This window comes from Arachis stenosperma, chromosome 3 (assembly GCF_014773155.1).
Source record: "Arachis stenosperma cultivar V10309 chromosome 3, arast.V10309.gnm1.PFL2, whole genome shotgun sequence".
NCBI classification, from domain to species: domain Eukaryota; kingdom Viridiplantae; phylum Streptophyta; class Magnoliopsida; order Fabales; family Fabaceae; genus Arachis; species Arachis stenosperma.
Genome location: NC_080379.1, coordinates 170,515,300 through 170,531,616, shown reverse-complemented (window position 1 = coordinate 170,531,616; position 16,317 = coordinate 170,515,300). Strand labels below are relative to the sequence as shown.

At 31.2% G+C, this 16,317-nt stretch overlaps 2 protein-coding genes across 3 annotated transcripts; both read right to left on the bottom strand.

Annotated features, from left to right (window-relative positions):
• Positions 1-2,288: 2,288 nt before the first annotated feature.
• On the bottom strand, positions 2,289-3,842 carry LOC130968881 (transcription and mRNA export factor ENY2). Of its 2 annotated transcripts, none has more exons than XM_057894355.1 (5): positions 3,736-3,842; positions 3,509-3,602; positions 3,344-3,438; positions 3,180-3,256; positions 2,289-2,709 (listed from the first exon to the last, which is right to left on the bottom strand). In XM_057894355.1, coding segments are annotated over exons 1-5 (342 nt in total). In that variant the 5' UTR covers positions 3,738-3,842; the 3' UTR covers positions 2,289-2,635. The 2 variants fall into 2 exon arrangements, with proteins under 2 accessions (XP_057750338.1, XP_057750339.1); XM_057894356.1 differs by having other exon boundaries at positions 3,344-3,429; positions 3,736-3,834.
• A 781-nt stretch (positions 3,843-4,623) lies between these two features.
• LOC130968880 (probable arabinosyltransferase ARAD1) lies at positions 4,624-7,821 on the bottom strand. Its single transcript, XM_057894354.1, has 4 exons — positions 7,150-7,821; positions 6,212-6,508; positions 6,018-6,113; positions 4,624-5,632 (listed from the first exon to the last, which is right to left on the bottom strand). The coding sequence occupies exons 1-4, from the start codon at positions 7,624-7,626 to the stop codon at positions 5,207-5,209; spliced, it is 1,296 nt and encodes a 431-aa protein (XP_057750337.1). The 5' UTR covers positions 7,627-7,821; the 3' UTR covers positions 4,624-5,206.
• Positions 7,822-16,317: the final 8,496 nt, after the last annotated feature.

Here is a 16,317-nt window from a genome sequence, read left to right as displayed (position 1 = left end):
TTCAGAGATTAAAGTTTCAATAAAATTTTTTCAAAAAATAAAAATTTTAATTTTATAATAAAAAAAAAAATAAAAATTCCTTCTTTTTGGCGGTTGACTAATTTACCGCGTATCTTTATATAGCCACAATTTTAACACCTAATATCTAAAAATACCAACAAAAAGGAGAGAAATAAGAAATAAAAGAAATTTGACAATTACAGATGGCAAAACCCAATCAATTAATCCAAATTAAGACTAATTGGTCAAATTCATCACTCAAATATTATTCATTTTTTGAATTAATTTCTAAATTTTTTTTTGATCAAATTCGTTTTTCAAAAATTTGGTTAGTCATATTATTCATTTCATCATTTTTTGTAGTTGATGGTATTAGAATTTGTTGATATCATATGACACATTAAGTAACATAGCAGCACACACATATCAATCTTAATTGGCTTTTAAATTGAAAATTTCCAATACCTGTCCTTAATTTGAAATTGATTTGATTTAATTTCATAAATTTATCATGTTAGCCATCAATTAGGACTGTGGAATGTATGTTGTTGTCAGTGTGGCGTCACTTGACTACCATATCAACGAATTTTGATGTAATTAATAAAAAAAGTGACAGAAAAACTAAGATGTGTAAATTAAAATATTTAAATAGCGGATTTGATTAAAAAATATCTTTCATGACGAATTTGACCGATTACTCTCAAAATCAATCATCCACTTGTTCAATCGAATAAGAGCCATACTAGAGTTGTTATATGAGTTAAATCTCAAAGTAGCCCCTAAATTTGCACTCAAACCTTAAAGTAATATCTGAAATTAATAATTACTCAAATTGGTCCCTAAAATTGTCCTCCAAGACTCTCGTCCATCCTTATCATTAAAAACCAGTAAAACGACGTCGTTTTATATTTATTTAAAAAAAAACCCACCACTAAAATAACGTCGTTTTATATTTATTAAAAAAAAAAACAGTCTTTCTTTTCCCTTCCCCTTCCCTTCCAAATTATATTCAATTCACAAATTCCTCTCTATTGTTCAATTGTAACACACTAACATTGAAAATTCAAACACAATAATGGAATTAAATTGGCTAAGCTTGTAATGATCATGAAAAAAAATAGCACATGCAAGATTCACATGAATAAAACAAAATTTACCTTATAAAAAAAGTGGAGCACAGGAGGAAGCTATAACTTACATCTGAGAGAAAGATAGACCATGACGGTAATCTTTTTCTTTTCTGTTACCTCTTCTTAGAAAAAGGTGACAATTCTTTCCATCTTTTATTATCTTTCAGTGTGAATTAATAAATTATTATTTTGTTTCATCTGAATTGCTTAAACAATTACAAAGTCCTATTTTATTATCTTTCAGTGTGAATTAATAAATTATTATTTTGTTTCATCTGAATTGCTTAAACAATTACAAAGTCCTATTTTTTTATTGGCAGTGATTACCGAAAAGGAAAGAAGAAAAAAGAAATTGGAGATGGGTTGGAGGAAAAAAAAAAGGAAACGTAAAAGGGAAAGGAAAAGGAAAATTGGATAAGGGTTGAAGAAGGAGATAGGAACCGTAAAAGAACGGAAAGGAAAACTGGAAATGGAAAAGAGAAAGGACAACGTGACGAAAATTATTTTAGGGACTACTGTGAGTCTAGAAAGACAATTTCGGAGACAAATTTAAATAATTATTAATTTCATAGATTACTTTAAGACTCGAATCAGAAACTATTTTGAGATTTATCTCATTGTCATATCCCAGTTATTCTTAGTCAGAATAATCATTACACCCATAAATCTGCTTTGTATATCAAAAACAACTTAAATGTATCAGTTTTGGGCGAGTTGTCTATACATAATTTGGCATGTTTTCGCTGGTCTAATGACTAACAAGACGTGGATAAAGCAATCCCAAACTGAAACACTGCTCGAAACGCTAACTATTTATTCATTCAAACGGATCAATCATTAAGAGAGGATGCGAAGTAACTGTTAGTTTGTGTTTGTAAGCATTTTAAAGGCGAATGAATTAAAGGAAACGGCTTCAGCGTATAGACTCCACTTTACTCTTTAAGGCGCCCTTCCCCTCACCTCCTAAACTTCAACTTATAAACACGCCCTTATGTATTGAGATATTGGCCAGCGTCGGATCACAATTGATTTATTTCGATTAGTGATCCCCATATGAATTACATTGACCCGGGCTCTTGTTCCTCTAATCCTCTTGATAAACTCTGTTAAACAAGGTTTTTGATTTTGTTTGTTTCTACTGTTAGTCTTCTTAAAACAAGTACAAGATCCAGAGTCGTTCAATTCAATCAAACTAAGTACTCAGGAGGGAATACAAGTAGATAAGGATGTTACAATTTAGTGTTTCTAATATTTTTCATGAACTATGCCTAGCAATTGATTGGGAAACAAGAATACTCGACCTGAAGTTTACATGCCTGGACAGAACTCAGAAAACCCACCCCCCGTTTTTGCTTTTCTCTTTTTCAAACATGATGTAACCTATAAAGCTTGTCCAAACTTTACAGATAATATTACACAAAACAACAGTTGACAGGATAGCTAGTTGTGGAGTTCGTGCCTCTTACCATTCAGAGAATGCACACACTGATACAATGCTATCACGATCATATAGCAGCCGATGCAAGAAATGATCTAATTCGTTGTAACAACTCAGCTTTCACAGAGTCTGGAACAGAAGCTGCATTGAAAAGAAAACGCGGCATCAATCGTATTTCCAGCCATACTAAGTAAATTTCAACATCATGCAACGCTTAATGTTTATCAAGGGAGGTTATTACGAAATACAAAGGTATCAAGTGTAGTATCACCTAAACTTTACAAAAGAATAAAGATGCATCCCTCCTAAACCATCATCCCAGATATCCTCATAATTTCTAAACAAGGAGAATTTAGAATGCTTCTTATGATTACAATGACGTAAGGTTATATAACTGCAAAATGATTCCAACTGACAAACAACAACAGGAATTGATGGGGCAATGCTCAAAAAGCCTGATGCATTTTAGAAAGTTTATAGTTTATTACGAAATCTGCATGATCATCAGCAACAAGTCATCGAGATGCCGCAATTACAAAATTCCCGAGAACACAAGTTGAATATCAAAAGCATAATAAAAACTTAAAAGAAAAAGAAAGAAAAGCACAGACCTCTGCCTTTAGGGGTAATAACCTGGACAAGATCATCGACCGTTACATTATTCCTCCCTTTCTTCTTGGCGAATGCCCTAATTAACCATGAGTTAACCCTAGTCAAATCCAAAATGATAGCTTGTAATAATTACTAACTATTAATTACAAAAAAAATAAAATACCTGCAAAGAGATTTCATCTCATCCCTCCAACCGCATTCAATGAGTCTTTCCCTGAGAAGCTCCTTCAAGCGCTCTTTCTCTCCGCTCTCAATCAGCTAAAAAACCAAATTAAATAAAAATATAAAGAAAATAAGTAATCAGAAGCCAGAAGGAGAGAACAGGAACCTTGATGTTGATGATTTCTCGAAGTGTGAGCTCGGGATCTTGCGGTTCCTCTGATTCGGGGGTTGGCGTTGGGGGCCGATTAACCGAAGCCCTCCTGATTTCAGAATATCGACAAAAAAAAATGTTACTTATTACTTACTCCGTTCAACAGCAGCAGAAACAACAACAAAAACTACTGTAACATTCATTCTTCTGCTTCTTCTTCTGTATTATCAATTGAAACTCACATTTTCGTTTCGTTATCTCTGGCTCATACAAATACAAGCTTTTTTCTTCCAGTTGGAGAGTTTATTGGAGCATAGCTCAATCGCGAGTTCGAGTAGTGAGGTCGGTGCGAATCTGGAAATAGGAACCAGAATTCCATATAAAAGGCTTTCCTATGGGCCACGGGCCCACAGCCTACTCATTGACCCAAGGAGGCCCGTTCAGGCCTTACATTTGGAAGCAATATCTCATATGGTTAGGTATGACCAAAAAGAAAAAAACCATATGGTTAGATTAGGGAATGAATCTTTAAAAAAAAAATTTCACCTAAAAAGATTAAATATGATCTTTTATCATATATTTTATAGATGAGACTAAAAGAATATGAAAAAAAATTAAAGGACTAGATATTATATGTTATCCTTTTAAGTGAGAAATAAAATTGAGGGAATCCAAATTGGTTAGATTATTCCAAAACAAAGCCTATATATGGTTGGAAAGAAAAATAATTTATCTTTCTAATAATTCTAAAACATAGGAATATCTACCGTAATTATTTGACTTTATTTGATATTTAGCGGCAAGAATGAATTTATTGCCAATAATGACCAAAATAATTATTGTTATTCTTCCAAAAAAAGAAAATCATGCTAAGGGCATCGATCAGCTAACTACTCTCTTCATCCAATATAATAATTGTCAAGTGAAAAAAATTATATCCAAAATACATTAATTTTTATAAGTACACATTTTACCACCTCTTCTGTTATTATTAGAGATGAGATTTACAAAGTCCACACAAATATCTTTTGAAGGTTGTTGCCTTATAATGGTTGGAAAGGCTAGTTGAACCTCCACAGCGCCTTAGGTACAAAACAAATGAGAGCATATTCTAGCATTGAGATAAATGATAAATCTAAACATCTCCCAAATTTAAAGGGGGGTTCTCAACTAGCTAATTTGTGGAATAATATTTTATCCCTTTAGAGTTTAGAAAGTTTAAATACATAAAAGTGAGGTTGAACTCAAATGAATTTTGTCATTTAAGTAGTTTAATGATATGATGATATCGACGCGGGATGTACAAACTCAATTGGGTAACACGATGAAATGCAAATGAAAAAACCTTGATCCCTTTCCCATATATCTTTCTTAACCCGATTCAGAGCATATTGCTAGTGCTCCCTACTCAACCAAAATGACCAATAAAAGAAGCAACAGACATTGCACGTTAAGAAGTGAGCAGAAGATCCCAGGAACTCCATCGGAACCAGGAATGCTTATGAACATCAAGCTCCCAAGTGAACTGTACACGTCCTCCATATCAGAGACCGAAGATCCAAACAACACATTGAAACTTCTACAAAAGTATCTATTTCGAAATGCTCAGAAACGAGGACGTATCAACTGAGATTCTTCCTTTTGGGGGGTATAGTCACCATAACTGAAGAGAGTGAATATACAAGATCAGCAAAAAAAAAAAAGATCCAAGAATCATCTCCTCCTCCGCCACCAATCAGGGACTTTTAACCTTCGGCTTCTATGAACAGAAAGTTTGACTGCAGGAATCTTGTGCTTGACCTGTCTCCACAACATATTAACAGCATCTTCTTTCTTTGGAGGGTATTGGAATTCATAATGATGGGAGATGTTTTTGAGCTGCCTCCACATTTCGGTCCATTTCTCCTTTGGAAATTGACGAAGCTGATTGACCATGTAACCAGGCTGCAATGCCTCTTTGAAAGAGAAGAAAACCGAGAACTTGGTGTAGTCAATCTCATCCTCAAAGGGGAGTTCAATTTGATCACTCACAATGACAGGAACACAGTGACTGACAATTGCATCAAAAAGACGACAAGATGATGGTGTGTCTCCTGCTGGATCCAAACAGAACTTTGATGAACGCATTCCTTGAGCTGACTGTTTTATCAGTAACAAGCCATAAAGGAATGCTATATAGTTAGTGATCTTACAATGGCAAGTAAAGGGGAACAGAAAGAAATTAATTAACTGAAAATTAATTTTCTCCACTAGAAAATATAGTAGTCTAACTTGATTAGATTCTAAAGGAAGTTCAAAGGTCAGAGAGAGAGAGAGAGAGAATGTCTGGAGAGCCACAACTATATTACTCTCAACCAAAGTTATCCGAAAACTTTGAGCTATAGATATAGCACAATCATATCCAAATGATGGGTAAGAAAATTAATTGCCGGAGCTTTAAACTATGATGAATGATTAACAAAAAAAGTCCCTACTATAAACAAGATAAAAAAGAGCAATAGCTATGAAATATAACACTGCATACCGTTTTTATGTTTTCTCCCGTTGCAAAACTTTGCTCATAGTGAACATCATTAATACCGGCCAATACCTTTGCTAGTTTTGCCCTGATAATGCCTTCCTGCAAACATAATAAAGCATACAAAAATAACTGCCTTTGAACCTTAAAGAGTTAAAATTTTACATTATCTTTTCCAATAAAAACTCAGCCAGACATACATCCTTCCGCAAAGTCCTGCCTCGGAAGAAAAGCAACGTGGAACGAGCCTCATACGGATCTTGAAGATCGTCGTCAGTATAAGAATCTACAACATGGACATAGGGTGACACCACATCTTTGTTCAAATTAGACATTTTTTTGGGATAGCGGCCAAAATCCACAACAACTTGAATAGATTCATTCAGTTGATCTCGGAGGAACCTAAAGGCGTTGGGGTGTGTCATGGGAAATACATGGTCTCTACCTCCAGACCTTTTCCAGTATTCCGACTTGTTCAAAATATCCATCAAATCAACCTGAACAAAAAAAGCCATATTCACTATTAACAATGGATTTTGAAAAACAACAGGATAAAATACTCACAGGAAATATGAACAGAGACAAGACACATTCCATTAGTACAACAAAGGATTACGTAGCATGTAAAAAACAGAACACATTAACATGACAGTTGGGCCATTCATGTTGAGGCAAGAAGAAAATAATACACTTTTTACTAAGTGATCATTAAGAAGACAAATGGAAATCTTATGGTATCTGTGCCACTGCCCTAAAAGCTCAAAGTATAGCATATAAGGCTAAGGCTAAATTTAACTGATGATGTTTGAGAAGCATTTGGAGCCAAGGAACCATAATCAACACTTGTAAATGTGAATAAAGGTCTATAAACATAAAATAAGTTTCTAAACATGACTAATTTAGCCAAAACCTTTAATACAAAACATCAATCTTCTCATAAATATATTGATCAGCCATGCCCAAATATGCCAAATTGCTTCCGGTAAAAAATAACGCTAAGGAACTGAACTCTGAATTATTAAACAATCAATCAATTTCCAAATAAACATGTCATAAACAATCAACGGCTTCATCATATAATTACAAAAGACCAAATTACAAACCAAAGAAAAAAAAAAAAAAAAAACGAAACTCGCACCTGCAATTGCCGATCAAACTCGGTATCCGGATCCGTCATGGTGTGGCCATGCGTGTTGAAACTCAGCGACGAGAAGAACGGGACGAAGAACGCGTCCGCGAGTTCCGGATCCGAAACCCTAACGGCATCTCTGCTGTCTTCAACGCTGTCGCCGTCGCGTTCGTAGAGGAGCGAGCCCATCATCCAGTACTCGACGCTGTGCTGCTTCCTCAGGCCAGAGTTATCGGGCCACGGCGGAAAGTCCTTGGCGGTTACCGGAGTCTCCTCCGTGCTCTGGCTGTTAAGCATGCCAACGTTAAAGCGGCGTGGGAGATCGTACATGTAAACCCGAATAGGCGGTTCGGGTCCACATTGAACCGGTTGATTAAGCGATTTTAGGACGAAATGGGATCGAATATCGGGGTGGCCAATGAAAATTGCGGATGAGATTAGGAGAAGGAGCACAAAGACGAAGGAGAGAACCACTTTTCCCAACATGGCTTCGGTTCCTTAAGAGTGTTTCTGTAATGATTCGATTTTCGGTGCTCTCTTCTTCTGCTGGTGGCGGTGCCGTTTGTTTTCGGGGAGTTAGTTTATTGGGTTTCTTGGGATTCGAAATCAGTTATGGAAGCCATTTTTTGTTGGAGAAGAGAATAGACAGCGTGTGTCTGAACCCGTTGGGAAATGCACTCCAATATGCATCTCTTCTATCACTGAGCTCTTTTCCTCTATTTATCTACTTTATTGCTTAGCTGGCAATTCATTAAAATATTACTCCTATTATTTTGGTCTTTTTAACATAAAAAAAGTAAATACTATTTTTCTAATTTTTTTGTTGACTTTTACAACTTTTTTTAATTCTAACACCAGAAATTTGGTTCAAATTATGATTAGTTGTAGTGAAACTATGAAAGTTACAAATAAATAAATTGTCCTATGAGCATTACTAGTTAAGAGAAAGAAAGTTTTCTGTTTTCTATTGTATTCCATGTATAAAAAAATAAAATTCTTTTAAAATATTTGTGAACAAAATCTTGAAAGAAACAATCAAACAAAATATTTGTTGCAGCATTAATTACTCGTTAACTTTTCGTATAATAAGGCATTGGTTATTATCTAAAAAAAATAGAGGCAAAAACATAAAAGACACAAATACACATCCATACAAAAATACATAAATTTTATAATATATTTGTAATAATACATAAGACATATTTATTTAATTCAAAAAATAATTTTATCCCGAAATCATAACAATCTCAACAGTGTTAACACCACTACTACCACCTCTAATTTTCTATGGCCATCATTTTCATCATTTTTTATTTTTAATTTTATCTTAGATAATTAAAATTAACTACTTTAATTCAAACATCAGTTATAAAATTCAAATTTTTTTAAAAGTTGAAATAATTAAAAAAATAAATATAAACAAATCTAACAAAAATGGATTTGAATCCTCTAAAGTTTGAATTTTATTTTAGAGAGTAAAGTGTAATCTCTCATCATTTATTTTATAGGTGGGACCAAAAATAAATATGAAAGAGAAACTATTCAAAGATAGAAGATCACACTTTACTCTTTAAAGTATAGTTATCAGAACCGAACCGGTAATCGACCCGATTAAATTACTGGGTCACTGGGTTAATGGTTCAACCGGTAGATTACTGGTCGAACCGTTTAACCCAGTAATAATTAAATAAATATATACAATTATAATAAAATTAAAATTTTGATACATTATATTTAATTATGTAACACTACATCAGCAAAAATAATTATTTTTTATATTAACAGCATGAAATAGTTATTCAAAAGAACAGAGGTGATTGATAATTATATAAAATATCTTATACTGTTAGTATATCAAAATTAACTATAAAATAAACAAATACAATATTATTATGAAAAAATAAAAAAATATTTTATATTTTTAAATGATATTGTTTTAATTTAAATATAATTACTTTTAATATAATATATATAATATTTAGTTCCTAGTATGATAATTTAATAAGTGCTTGGTTTTGCTTTTATAATATATAATTATTTACCCTATAACTAACAAAGGACAAATTGTCTTGGCGGAAGATTCACCCTCCTTTATCTTGAAAGCCCCATGTTCGAACCACGCACAGCAATCGTGAATGACAAAAAAAGAAAGCAGCAGCGACACAAAAAAAGGGTAGCGATGAGATGAGGGAGGCGTAGGATCAGGGACGAGACCTAAAAGTCAACTTTTAAATTGTTTATTGTTCCCACATAGATCCAAAGCATTAAGGGCCAAAGTTGCAATGTACAGCTAGGGGTGACTCAATTCAATCTGACCCATTAAAGCTGGTTTTCAACTCAATTTGGAGAACTAAGCCAAAAATTTTCTTTCACTATATTGCGTGCAAAAAAAGATAAGTAATTATTTAAATTTTATTTTGTGTATGTATTAATTTATTAGTCAACAATAAATTTATAATAGAGTTTCGATCTATGAATAATTAATACTTAATCTACCAAAATAAAAACTACTATAAAAAACATGAAAAAAAAAACTATTCACTCTGTAAGGCAAATAATCATCTACTATTTGCAAAACTCTTCCCAAACTTCGACACAATCAACAATGTCAAAGTACTTTATAAATACCTACACAGACCTCAAGTAAATTTCTAATAAAGTTTAATTTCTAATAAAGTATATAGATAAAAAAATCAATATTTAAATCAAGAAGATTCAGTTAGTAAAAATCTGGTCTTAGTTGAAGCATATGCTTTTAGTAATAGAATGTAGTTTTTCAATTCTATTTTTCAGTTAGCCACTCTTTTTATATATCATGAACATTGTAGTTATGAGTGGTTAAGCTTGTATCCCATATTAATTCAGTATCGAATAGTTTCCAGTCTCATTTTCTCTCAATTGTTTCCTCTCAAACCTGTTTCTCTTCAATTTCAATCTCAGTTACACTAAATCAACTTACAAAGCTCATGATTCAGGCATTGGAATTTTGTACATATAACCACAATCATTGTTCTAAATAAAGATGGTTTAGACTCATTTTTCGTAACTCAATTCTAAGTATACTTAGGTATTTAACTATATATATAAATCTTTTTGCTAAACAAGTTTAAATAAATTAGTCTAAGTCCAATAAAAACCAACTTTAAATTAGAGTGCGTATAAATACGGGCTTTCTTTTGAATAGCGCGAACATCATTATAAAAAACGGTTCTTCTCCTAAGATCAAAATCGCAACGCTCAAAATTCGAACCAAACTCAAAATATCTAAAAAATCTCTCTAAATCGTCGCAAAAAGTCAAAGAATTTTCAAAGCTAAATTCGAAATGATCACCAAGAAACATAGAAAGAAAACACGAAAGATTCATCACCAAAGTACTATTCACTAATCGTCCAATTTTCTCACTTTTCTTGTTCTCATTTCGATCGCAAGATACTACATAGTCATAATTCTGTTTATTTCGTACAATCATTTCGTGTTCTTGCCTTGAAATACGTATTACTGTTCTCATTATACGCTTCATTTGGAAATAATTATGTTAAGTCGGTGTAAAAATGTTACGTAGTATTTGTCGTATAGTTTAACCTGTATTTACATGTGTTTGCGGGATTCGAATATGTTTTTGTGCATGTTTGAGTGTTTGTATATTTCGAACTGAGTTCGTCTATAGTAATCATTAACAACTTTCGGCTTGTGTTTTGGTATATTTGATTTGTGTTTTGGTGTATTTGGCTTATTTTTTGGTATATTTTGTTTGTCTTTCGATGTATTTCATGAGAATTGAGGTATACTTGGTGTTGTTGTCCTCTTTATGCTATAACTAGATAACAAAATATTTTTCTTGTGCTTCTGATGTTATTTTGTACATATTTGAGTGATTTGTAATTGTTTTTGTCCATTTATCAGAAATTTTGTTTTAATACTTCTGGTATCATTTTCTACATGTTTCACTGAGTTGCATGTTTTTTTGAACTCACATTATATGATGTAATCAAAAAATAATAATGATGTATTTTGGTTTGTGTTTCAGTATATTTTGTTTGTCTTTCAGTATATTTCGTGTGAATTGAGGTGCACCTAGTGCTTTTGTTACCTATTAACTTTTTTTTTTATTCTTTACAGAAAAATGGCAAAAAAGAAAATACTAAAATATAATGTAAGCATATATATGTTTGAACACCTCAATTTATTTTGTATAAATATAGTTTATTTACATCATTCTCATTTATTTACAGAAAAATCATGATTTGAGATGTTCCACAAGATTCATTCATGATAATTTTTAAAACATGAGTGAGGCCAAGAAAGCCATTGTTCAAGAGCTGGAATTTGGTGGTTTGATGCATATTCCTACCATGAATGTGTCATATAAGCTATTGAAACAACTGGTATATTCATTTGATCTGTTCCGTAACAGATTGGACACACGGTACAGTATAATTAATATCACCCAAGAAAATATAGCAACTGTCTTTGGCTTGAGTGCATATGGTAAAACTTCATTTTCTAATATATTTTGTAAATCCAATTTCGGTGTATTATCAAATTATTTATGTGTTGAATTTTTTTTGCTGCTTTTGCAGGGCTATGCTATTCGACCAAATTAACTTTCAAAAACTTAGTGAGGAGAATAAGAAAGTTATCAGAAGCTTCCAAGGCAAGACTTTGTCACAATTATCAACCTCTATGATGGAGATGAGTGTTGACGGGGAGGAAAATTAGCTAAAATTCAAGAGAATATTCATCCTTTATATTCAGATGTCCTTCTTGTTGCCGACAACGGTAAACATACTTTCTCCGGTTCACATGCTGCCTATTCTTCACGTGGAAACAATACGTGAATGAAATTGGGGTGGTCATGTGCTCAACTTCCTCATAAAAGGGCATTAGAGAGCACACATTGAAAAAGAAATATATTATTAATGGCTGCCTCTTTGCTCTAATGATTGTATATTTTTACAAATCAATACACAAAAATAAGTCGATGGATGCAATTTCTGGACCACCGTGGGTCCAACATTGGACCAAGCAGTTGCTGGTTGAAAAAATAAAAGCTGAGATCAAAGATGATATGGTAACTCAACAGAATTTCTTCTTTATTTTTGGTGTATTTGTTATAAATATATTGTGTAAACAAATATTTTTTCTATTTTAGGGAATCGTAAAAACAGCATAGCTGAGAAAACATCTAAAAGAGCAAAAAGAAGAAAAAAAAGAAAGGAAGAAATTAAGGAAAAGAAGAAGAAGACTATTTTTTTGGAAAGTGAAAGTATTAACGAATCTAAGCCTGATTTTGAAGATGACTAGGAGGATACACCAAAAAGAAGAAAACAACCTAAAAGAATGGCAAAAAAGTAAGTATTTTTTTTGGTATATTTTTTACTATTTTATTGTGTTTATTTGTCTGATGATTATTTGCTTTTCTAAGATAGAATCCAAGAAAAGAAAGCACATTACCGAAAATTCATCTTTGAAAAAGAAAGTGAATCTGATGATGTAAGATTCAGAAACTATCATTGAAATATTATGTTTTACTTTTTCGTCAAAATTTTATTTATTAACAAAATTTTTTAAATGTATTGTCAGAAGTGAACGAAGTGAGGAAATAAAAAAAAAAGATTAAAGAACAAAAAATTCACAACCCTACAAAGAAGTAAGTATTATTTTTTGATGTATTTGACTTATCTTTCGGTATATTTTATGAGAATTGAGGTGTACTTAGTGTTGTTGTACTTTTTTTGCTGTAACAGACAATAGAATATTATTCTTGTGCTTCTGATATTATTTTGTATATATTTGAGTAATTTACAACTATTTTTGTCCATTTTTGTATTTGTTTTAATTGACAGACTTAGTCCTTTTATGTGGTATTTTCGTGTTTGTCTTCCTTTATTATTTTTGATTGTTGTTGGAGTTATTTCTTTTTAGTTATTCTCTTAATTGGTATATTATCTAGGTTTCATGATATTAGTGTTGGTAAAGTTGGTTCCTATAGTCAATGAAGAATATAAATAAATAATGTAAATGATGTTTTGAATATACAATATTTTGGTTTGTGTTTTGATATATTTTGTTTGTCTTTCGACGTACTTCGTGTGAATTGAGGTACATCTGATACTCTTGTTATCTTTTCTATTTTATCAATTTTACTGTATTTATTTGTCTGATGATTATTTGCTTTTCCAAGATGAAATCCAGAGAAAAGAAAACATGTTATTGTGGATTCATCTTCCAAAAAAGAAAGTGAATCTCATGATGAGTAAGATTAAAAAATTATCTTTGTAATGCTATGTTTTTTATTTCGTGAAAATTTTATTTATTAATAGAATTTTTTTCCATGTATTGACAAAAGTGAATAAAGCGAGAAAAAAAAAAGAAGATTAAAGAAAAAAAATTAAAAACCTGCAAAAAAGTAAGTGTTTTTTTTTGTATATTTTGTCAATTTTATTACATTCATTTTTTTTATGATTATTTGCTTTTCTATGATTGAATCCAAAAAAAAAAAAGAAACTTGTTACTGAGGATCCATCCTCCCAAAGAAACTGAATCACATAATGAGTAAGATTCATAAATTATCTTTGTAAATTGTAATACTATTTTTTTCATCAAAATTTTATTTAGTAACAGAATTTTTTGCATGTACTCTCAGAAGTGAACAAATGCAAGAAATAAAAAAAGCAAGATTGAAAAAAATAAATGATAAGCCTGCACAAAATTATGTGGTACTTTTTGGTTTATTTTCTAAATTTTATTGTATTATTTTTTTGCCTGATGATTGTTTGCTTTTTTATGATGTAGAAAAAAATTATTGATGTTCCAAAAATTGGGCTCAACTCCACAGAAGCTCACTATGTTTCTTTGCAAACGTATGATTTAATGTCTGAAATTCTTTTTTTGCTAAAATTTTTTAAAATTTGATATATTTATTCTAGTTTTACTGAATAATATTTATTTTGTCCTTAGAATACCACATGTAAATTTGAAAAGTGAAAATGATGCTATGTTTCAAACACAGACAAACTATCAGAGCGGTGTAAATCAACTAAATAATAACATGTAATTTTTGTTTCTCTTACCATTTCTTTAATTCTTGTGCTACCATATTCTGCTTCTGATTTCATATATTTTTTTCAAGAAAAAAGTCCTTTTAAGATTTTATGCAAGAAAAAAAAAGAGAAAAAATTACAATTATATAAGTTCTCATACAATAAGAGTTATGTTTTTATTGAATGTTTGAGGTGTAGATATGAGATGATTTCGGTGTATTTCAGGTTTAAAGAACAAGAAGAATCATTGAATGAACCAGCTCCTGTTCAAAAAAGAATAATAGATTATAATCCTAAAGGACAAATGATTGTTGTTTAAAAACAGACTCATTCTCAATCAAAATCACTGGACATGTGAGTTTTCTAATTTACTTTCAATGTTCTATTTATTGAGTTAATTATTTGCACCTAAATATTTACTCCATATTAACTTTTTTATTTTTGTTTTTTTTGGAGTTCCACTTCAAGTATGTGCTCCTTCTTCGAAAATATCTGCCTCAAACCCTCCCCAAACTCAACAAATTGCTAAAAAATATTCCGGAGAGGAAAATATAAAAGAAACTATTAATGCGTAAGTATTACTTAAATTCCTTTTCTAATATTTTCGGTGTATTTAGTTTCTCTTTCAGTGTATTGCTTTTGTTTTGAGGTGCACTTAGTGTTTTTGTTTTCTTTTTGTTGTAACTAGGCAACAAAATATTGATTTTGTCCATTTTGAGGAACTTTGTTGATGAATTTATTGCAACTAGTCCATAAAAATTTGTTGTATTACTTCTGTTGTCATTTTGTGGATGTTTTATTGAATTGCATGTACTTTTAAATAACCGGTATATTTGATTCATATTTCGGTGTATTTCATGTGAATTGAGATACACTTGATTTGCTTGTATTAATTAAATTCCTTTTTTGTAATCCTGCAGTCCTCCACGACCACAACAAAAATCTCATGAGGAAGTAGCTCCTACTAATGTGTAAGTTCTACTTAATAAAATTCTTTTTCAATATTTTCTGTGTATTCTTAAACTATTTTATGTGTCGCTATGCAGTTGTCCACTTTCTCAAGCCGTGAATGATGCTATGATCTTTGTTGTCAACGCTGCATTGAAAAATGACTTTCTTACACTATCATTTAGTCTTGTCTTCTCTCAATCAAGTGAGGAAGCTACATTTACTCAAGATGGTGAACCATCAGCAAACAAGAAAAAATCTTAAGATAGCTCAGTATTGGTGGAAGAGTTAGAAGAGTTGGTTGAGGTCATAAATATTGGGGTTGCAGCAGCATTAAATTATGCTAAGTAAAAAAGTCCCTCACCAGAAAAGGTACGGCCTACACTGAGCTTCCTTGACAAGTTCAAAACTCCCATGAGACAAAAAAAAATAACAGACGATCTTAAGGAGAAATGCTTTTATCAGATCACAAACATCAAGACTAATTGTGATGGATGCTTCAATGAGTGGGAAACAATTTTAAGCTGAAGCATGAATCTCACCTGAAAATAACTAGAATGCACTTTGATTCTTTAAAAGCCAAATTAGATATAAAAAATCTGATAATACTAGAATAATATTAATGATTTTTGTTATGAGTGGTGCCATATATGTATTAAGTTTGGATTTTTTGCTTTCATAGATTATCTCGATAATGTGTCAAATTCTGAATAACAAAAAAACTGAAAGATTTGAAAAATTCATATAATGTATCTCTTTTGATATTGTGGTAAGTTGTAGTTATATGAAATTTTGGTATATTCTTAAAATATATTGTTTGGTGTAATTATTTTTTTGTGTATTATACAAATTTTTGTAAAATGTCGTAAAATTTGAATTCTTTTGAGAATTTTAATTCTCACTTTTTCTTCATTTACAAATCAGAATAAGAGGGATTTGATTTTGAAATCAATTCCCACATAAAAAAATGTTAAAAATATTTTTATTCATAATTGATTAATCTAATTTTGTCCAACATTTATTTAGTTCTCTTCTCCTTGTTAAGGACAAAATTATATAAAAAAAAAATTAACTCATATAAAAATTATTCTAAATTAAAAAATTGAATTATATTCTATCAATATGTCAAAGTCATTCCAAACAATGAAATTGAGCCTCAAATAAAAATAAAATTCTTTTTTCACC